Here is an 8,421-nt window from a genome sequence, read left to right as displayed (position 1 = left end):
AAGCTCTGCCAAGTCCCGGGGTTTACGGTTTCCACGCGAGATTGTGCTCTGAGAGCTTGTGGTTTTTTCCTAGTGGATGGACTCAAGAAGAGAAGCCTGCCCTGCAAAGTGGGTGCCAGCAGCCCACGAACGCGGTGCTTATGCACAGAATTAGGTGGTGGGTTAGACGGCAGACAACTGTTGCCAGCCTGAAAATCGGGGAAACAGCAAAGGGAGATGTATCTGTTATTTCTAAGGAACATCAGAAAGAAACTTGCCAGGACTATGAAGAGAAGGGAAGAATTACAGACTTGTAATTTGTTCTAGGACTGACCACAGTCTTGGAGCTGGGAGACACCGTTAAATGGGAACCACTCAAAACAGTTAAAAAACTCAACACCAGGGCTTCTAATTCAATGGTGTGTGTGTCTAAAACTAATCCAGGCATGTCCTTGTATGTTGGAGTATGACAATACTATTTCTAGAACAGCTGTTGGATGGGGTAATTAGGGCAGGGAAATTCTATGTCTATTTTACTCTGGCAGGTAGAGCCTGGCTCATAGCTAAGGATTGTTCAATCCGTAATGCATAGGTGTAGATCGTTTTTATTACAAAGTCAGGATAGGAAGGGGAAAAAAGCCACTCAAAGTTTCAGTAATTCAATAATTTATTCCTCTAAAAAAGTGTGTAAAAGTATATAGCTCTCATTCACAAGGTATATATGAATGACATTTAAAATGGAGGCCTTTTAGTATTGTTTCTTTTTATCAAAGTCTTTTAGTGTACTGTACCAGCGCTATACTGTAGTTTTTTTTAAATGAACTTCACATATTTTTGTATTCTTTCAAATTGTTTGCTATATATAAAAGAAGCTCACTGCAAAATGCTTGAAGGAAAAAAGGAAACAAAAGAAATTCAGAACTTCCCAGAAATGTACAGCTTTTACATTTAAAAAAGGTTCTGAAATATACATACAAGCATGCTGGACAATCCCACCCACTCTCCCCTTCCCATTTCCCCTTTTGAGTTCAAACCATGGTAAGAGTTCTGATTTCTGCAGAATTTCCAAAATTAAAAATAAAAAAGAAAATAAAATAACTTCTCACTCTGTAGCAAATCCAGGGCTTGTACATTTCAGATTAATTCAGTAAAAAACTCACAAGTAAAATAATGCATATTTAAGGGAAATATTATACAGACTTTTTCACACAGAAGTACATAATAAGATTTTTTAAAATCTATTGCCATTCATTTATTTTTGCACAAAAACGTATAAATATGTCACCAGCTTTTCTTAACTTAAAAAACTTAAATAAAAGACACCAGATGAAAACTACCCTTTGCTGCCTTTTTTTAAAATTTTTTGTAGGGGTTTTTTGTTTTTTGTGTTTTTTTCTTTTTTTGATTAGAATTGGGTTTCTAGGGAAGAAAAGCCCCTGCATTAAAAACAGCCCATTTTAAAAAAAAATTCAAAGTTCTGATGAATTCTGGGAAAAAAAGCAACCCCAAAGTGGTAAAAGATTACAAATATCTACTTTACAATTTGTCTTCTCACCAAGATAATTTTATACAAGTTTACAATCTTCATCATCTTATGCTCTTCAAAAGGCCTTGAGAATTTTTCCTTTCTGATTAAGAAAAAATAGCACTGCAATATTTTTAAAGTCAATTTTACACTGTACACATTAGATACAAATGGTTTTGATATATCAGATTTTTTTAACCTATACATTGCGAAAGTCAACCCCCCTTCAATTGGTGGTACAGAGAACAAAATTATCCATTTACAAGTTATTTCTCTGCTTTCACATTCCCACCACACCACTTTTTTTTAATATAATGTTTTAAACGTTAGATTATTTCAAGAAAAATACTTTTACAAAATCATATCAGTTATTACATTTTTCCTTTTTTTGTTAATAACCAGGATATGGTAGTCTCTTGGAAGAACTTTTAAAATTTGCATGATTCTCTCCACAGATGACTACAGCTCAACAGCCTGATCAGAGCGGCTCACAGGAGGCCAGCCCATGCCCACTGCCCTCAGACAGAAACGCACAGCGACGTAAGGGTTAGAAACGGAGTCTTAAAGACAACCCTCTTGGGCCTGGAATGAGGAGTCATAAAATACTTCAATTAGCCATTAATGCTTTAAAAAGGCATTTTTTTTTTTTTTTAAAAAAACGTCCCACCAAGAAGGCTCAACTTCAAGTACTAATTTAATGGTTAAGTTGTAATATTTCTTTGAAATAATGTTCCTATGGTCCAGAAAAAATTCACCATATTTATAACTGATTTTATGAGCAAACACGTTCGATTGTAATATGTACATGAGTCCCTTTTGATCTAATGAGAGGAGAGGCCTGGCTTCCAATAAGAATTCACTAGAAAATATATTTCCACTGTGACTATATAAAACTAATGAAGGTACTTGCCTCCATTGCTCTGGGTTGAGCTTGACTGACTGCCTTCTGTATAAAAATGTTATCCTTCATGAAACGCTGGCCACTGTTAATGAGGAACATGGCAGAATGTTTACCCAGTTTGTTCTTAGTAAGACCTACTGCTGGGTGGTTTTGAATATATGACTTTGTCGGCATGATCTCCCCAATTTGGTTTCACTCCTTCTCCGGTTTCTAGGACAGAGGTATGGAGTCAAAGAATCCTATGGTGGGTCTGAGTTGGGTTTTAGCTACTGTACCTGGTCCTCACGAATTAAAAAAAATTAAAAGAAAGTCACAAAAACCGTATGACAAAACAACTTAAAATAAATAAACAAATGAAGAAGTCTCCAGACCTTTTGTATGTACACACAGGTATGAAGTTAGCCAAAGCACTCACATCAACCGAGAGGGGAGCACTAGGGAGAGAAAAACCCCACCGAGAAATCATGTACTGGAGCTGGTTCTGATTTGTAAAAAGTCCCAGATGATGGAGTTCAGGTAACCCACAGGCCATATACCAATAACTAGAGGATTTCATCCAAAGGGCCAAACTACCCTTATTTTTAAACAGAGACTGAAAACACAGACTCTTGTGCAAAAGGATACTGTCTCTTCTGTTGCCCTCTTAAAAGCCACCACCACCAAAAACTTCCTGTGAACCAGTGGTTTGGGGCCGCACATGCCGTAACACTGGCTGCTAGTCCCTGCTTACGGCAGTTTCCAGGTCCAGGAGCAGAGTCAGTGCGTCACTCGGGTAATGAACACTGCAGAAATGACACGTGCCTGCTGCCAAGGAACCACAGTGCAGGGCTGTGGGGAGTGGTCTCGAGAAGAGGATGTGGGCTGTCTGCAGACTGGGGCGGGCTCCTCGGACTGAGGTTGCAGGGAGAGGAACTGAGCCAGAGAGAACAAGTGCTTTTCCAATTAAAGTATATTCATGATGGCATTGTACAGCTGAGTGAGCACCACAAAGTGGACGGGAAGGCAGGAGGTGCGGTCCTGGGTGGCCGGATTGCACGTGAGCCAGGAGAGCGCGTTGTACTGCTCCAAAACAAACCTGCCGGAGAGAAAACACCAATCAGCGTGCGCTCCACCCGGGGAGGGGAGCCACAAATTCTCTCTCACAGGCCAGATGCCAGCGAGAGGAAGGCCTCACACCAGTCCTTCACTTGCCCCAGGCGCTGTCCCATCCTTCTTTTTCTCACAATCCCCCTTCCTTCTAGACACGCACTGTCCAATATGGCAGCCACGGGCCATGTGAGAATTCAGACATGAAACAGGCCCTTGATTTCAAAGACTTAGTAGTTAAAAAGTATGTGAAAGAACTCATGACTATTTTCACATTGATTACTGTTGACATATTATTTTTTATTAATGTTTGATGTTATTCTATTTTTGATATATTACAATTAACTACTAAAATGAACTTCACTGACTTTTTATTATTAATGTGGCTACTAGAAAATTTTTAATTAGATATGTGGCTCATATATTTCATATTATTATGTTCCATATAATTATTAATGTGGCTCATATATTTCTATTGAACAGTGTTGCTAAAGGGCCCTAGAAGCCAAAATCATGATCAGATTCCTGCTTAGCTCTAATTCCCAAACCATTTAAGTCAGAAAACATTAGGAAAAGCTTGTATATTTTCTCAAGGTACAGGAAGAGTGTTTATGACCTGCTCAAATACAAGAGAACTAGTATACACTTTGGGGAGGTATTTTCCAACGATGGAATTTATGTTCTAGTTAATTTTATTCATAAAATCTGCATCAGAGAAGGTAAAAAAAAGTTTTTAAAGCCCAGTGCTGTAAGTTCCAGACCCTGTCTTCCTACTACCCAGCCTCATTGTGATCCACTTTCATTACCATGCGATGCCGCGTGTGAACAGGAAGCAAGGGCATTTGTAAGCACACGCATGTCATTTCACCGAGTCTGCTACAATGTCTGTCCCTCGCACGTGTGGGGGGACTTGGCTCTCACTGGCTTAGCAGACAGGGCTCCGCTGCCACAAGACAGCATCTCTTCCACGAATACCACACGTGAATTAAAACGCTTTGGAGAAAGAAGAGCAACTGCAAGCTGTACTGCTGTGTTGTCTGGGTCTGAATCTACCTTAAAACATCAGAGGTGGTTTTGGAGTCAAGTGGATGTGGAACCCGCTGAGAATTCCTGGCAGGGAGAAGTTCGTCGGTCTGTGCTACAGAGATGTGGTGATGCAGCGAAGCCTGGGGAGAGAACAGACAGTTATCTTCCTGGTCTAGGGAACCACAGGGCGGAGAAGAGGCAGGCCCATGTCTGCCAGCAGCAGAGGCTCTTAGAAATCAGGGCTTCTAGGAGTCTATGCGTTTTAAGCTGCTCAGGAAGCCCCATGTGATCCCACATAAGTCCCTAGTCTAGAGCTGAAAAATAACCTAGCACTGTAAGTGATTAAACAATGTGCCTCTTCAGGTCTTAATCTGTAGAAGGCCCCACAATCTGGACATGGCTGACTGTCCTTGTACTGGTGTTCTTCTATCCTGATTTCCCATAAATTGATAGTTCTAGAGATTCAGTTAGATTCAGACTATTGGGGGTGGGGCGGGGGGCAGGAATCCTCTATAACCGGCGCTGCGCCCTTCCTTTTCCTTCCCATCCCATCCCATCAGACCGCACTCCGCCTGCGGGCCCTCCTGACGTAACCTAACTGATCACTGGGTTCAGTAGGGACTAGCACGCTCCATCCGCCATAAAGTTTCCCATCAGTTTTTAACCTAATGGCTTTAGCACAGTTTAATTTATTAAATAACTAAGAAATAGAGTATGTAAAGGAGAAGCAATATAAATGCTTGATTCTTTATTTTCCAGTTTTTAGGTGTTCGCTATTCTAGCAGCTTCGAGAGCTGACTGATGTGTTGTTTTAAGCACAATTACGAACCCAAGGATTTATTTTGATCTACTGCTACTATCATTCACTTTGCTGACCAAATGGTACCATCCCTGGGCAATGGAAACCCCTCCAAGTTGGCTACTGGGTCTTCTGAGAGGACTCTTAATAATATTAGGCAATTTCCCTGCTTTTAAGCTTGACAAGATGTCCCAGGTTCAGTGTGACTAATTCTTACTTCAGACCTGGAATCAGTCACTTCTTTAAAGAATTCTGGAATGATCAATGGTATTGATCACAATCATGGCGATAGAAGTGTTACTGCTGCTAAGCTGTCACTGCTCCTAAGCCTTTTCAGTAGACAGAGCTAAAAAATGTATATACGTTTTCAGAGAGGAAAAAAATAAATAAATCTAGGTTCATACTGATAATGCTGATTCAAAATAAAGAGTCCATGAATAAAGTCTTTGATTTCATAATAATATGCTAAAGTCATTAGGAAACGAAAATTGCTTCAATTGTGTTTAACTTTCCGTGTGTGTGAAGGGGTGTGTGTGTGTGTGTGCACCTGTGCCTTACAGATTACTGAATGGTCTACACTCCACAGATGATTATATAAAAACATTCCTCCTTTTGTTACGGATGACTAATACTCCACTGAAAGGATACACTAAGCTTCTTCAATCAGTCCCCTACTGGTGGACATTTCAGGTGTTTCTCATCTTTTACATATGTCAGTTTTTGTTTTTGCAGTTTCTTTTGCATAGATTTCTAGATGTGGGATTGCTGTGTCGCAAGGGAAATGTGCCGGGCTGCACTATCTGGCTTCTCCCCACAGACTTACGTTGTCAAACCTTTGGCTTTTTGCCAATATATGGGTGAGAAATGGATTTCTTCCTAGTGTCTTTTAGCCAAGCTGGAAGTGGAGATCTTTTGAATTTAACTCTTAATCTGGATTAAAAGTTTCCAAGAAATATAATAGAAGGAACAAGTATAAATGAGGAATTTTTTAGCGGACTGCTGCCCTACTCCAGTGAAGAACGCTGATGGCCTGTCGCAGGGGTGGAAGCTACTGTCTCCACCCAACTTAACTGCACCAACAGCAACACGATGACGGACTGGGAGACAGACCGCCGTATAGACCACATGTCTACCACAGACTAGACGTACCCTTCAGTCCCCACGAAGTCTCCTTGGGTTAATATCATTCATTTCTTTTCGACATGGTTTTGAGTTCCTCTCCTAAATTCTACTCTCCACCTATAACTGTAATGAAAATATCCTCAGAGTATAAGTAGATGTGAGAGAAACAGGGAACCGATTGTGGTGACTAAGACAAACTTCTAACCAAAATGGAATTTAAGCGTAAGTCAATTCATCCCCCGAAATTTCAAATGTGATACCAAACCAACCTTTAGGAAGAGGGGGCACTGGTTCTGAGCCTGGGGACATGATGACCAAAACCACTGCGGGAGATTCTCAGCTTTGGCAGTTGATACAAAATACCCAAGGGCCAGAGGCTGTTGTTTCAGCTCCTCAGGTGCTTCTCTAGAAAGAAGACGCTCGCCCTGGCTCTAAAAAACAAAGTCCCAAGAGCATGATCAACATTTACCACTAAATAAAACCTTTAAAAAAAACAACTGAGTTATCACTGACATAGAACATTACAGTAGTTTCAGGTGTACAATATAATGATTCAATATTTGCATACGTTGCAAAGTGATCAACACAGTAAGTCTCGTTAACATCCATCACCACAAATAGTTACAATTTTTTTTTCTTGTAATGAGAACTTTTAAGATCCACTCACTTAGTAACTTTCAAATACATAATACAGTTTTATTAGCTATAATCACCATGGTGTACATTACATCCTATGACTTATTTATTTCGTAACTGGAAGTTTGTGCCTTTTGACCCGCTTCACCAACTTTTTATCAATTCACCCTACACATTGTAGTGAAGAATCCCCTTTCTGGCAGCATCTCACACAAAAATGCCAGGTAACCAAGAAAGGTCAACAAGGGCGGCACTGTCTCTGCTGCACAGAGAGCTGATGAAAACTAGGGCTCGGGCAGAAGGTAAACAGCCAACCTAACAACATTAGTCAATTCAGTACACGTACATGTTTATTTTTGTTGTTGTTATTGTTCCTTTTCTGCAGAATGTAAACTCTGTTCCGTGGCATTATTAGGTATCAAACTAAAAATGAAAAGAGTGGAATCTCTGACAGCTGAAGGTACCACGAAAGTCGTTTGCTCTTTTACCAGCAACCAACCAAAACTATACAAGCGCAGCTGACCGTCTGCTGTCAACGACACCAAACAGGAAACACAGCCCCTCACCAGTACTGGCAGGGCACCGGGACCACTGACCGACCTGCAGGGGGGGAGGCCTGCTCCTCAGGAAGCCTTGTTTCCATTTGCAGCAACCCCCTTAATAAGAGGCTTACTGTGTATTTCTGAAACTGACATTTGCCTCGTCTTTGGTTCTTTTAGCTCATTTTCAGAGTTGAAAAGACAACTTTCATGCAAGTAATAATAAGTAATCCATTTGTTTTCAAAAGTATTCTGTTTCAAGGAAAAAATAATCCTCAACTGATATACCAAGTTGTATTAGTTCTGAGTTGGTTGAAAAATAAAAACTTACTGCAACCTTCAAAAATTCTTTCCCGTCGTAATGCTTTAATTGGATATCAAAGAGAGTTTAATGGTTCAGAAAGAAGAAATGCTATAAACCTCTCGGGGGTCACCTGGTTGGCTACAGGTGCTCAGGATTGAAAAAGGTCACCTGACGAGCTTCAAAACAGTGTTGTTTAAACTGTGACACTCAATTAAAGCCTTTAGGGCTTGAGGCTCCAACAAAGGGAGAAAATGTGGCACCTCTGTTTCTTATAAAACATTACGTGTAAATGACCAAGTCTTTGTTAATGGATAAACTAAATTACAACAGTACTGGGAGGGAAGTTGCTATTATTTCCATTTCACAGATAAGGTAACTGAGGCTAAGAGCGGCGATGGAAGCTTGCCCAAGGTCACAAGCTGGTAGCCGTACGCGGCAACTCAGAGCTAAGTTTATCAAACTCCCTGGCAGGCATCCTTAGCTGCTACGCTCTTTGCCTCTAGA

General features: G+C 40.6%; 1 protein-coding gene across 2 annotated transcripts in view; it reads right to left on the bottom strand.

Annotated features, from left to right (window-relative positions):
- Positions 1 to 628: 628 nt before the first annotated feature.
- Positions 629 to 8,421, bottom strand: part of MED13L (mediator complex subunit 13L) — a 271,505-nt gene continuing 263,712 nt past the window's right edge. For both annotated transcript variants that reach the window (XM_074321653.1, XM_074321652.1), the window contains exons 29-31: positions 6,708 to 6,869; positions 4,545 to 4,657; positions 629 to 3,480 (exon numbers count right to left, since the gene is read on the bottom strand). In XM_074321653.1, the coding sequence (XP_074177754.1) occupies positions 3,348 to 3,480; positions 4,545 to 4,657; positions 6,708 to 6,869 (408 nt within the window). In that variant the 3' untranslated portion in view covers positions 629 to 3,347. The remainder of the gene's footprint in view (positions 3,481 to 4,544; positions 4,658 to 6,707; positions 6,870 to 8,421) is intronic.

The sequence above is a fragment of the Rhinolophus sinicus genome, linkage group LG16 (assembly GCF_036562045.2).
Source record: "Rhinolophus sinicus isolate RSC01 linkage group LG16, ASM3656204v1, whole genome shotgun sequence".
Lineage (NCBI taxonomy): Eukaryota > Metazoa > Chordata > Mammalia > Chiroptera > Rhinolophidae > Rhinolophus > Rhinolophus sinicus.
This window is presented reverse-complemented; position numbering and strand designations above follow the sequence as displayed.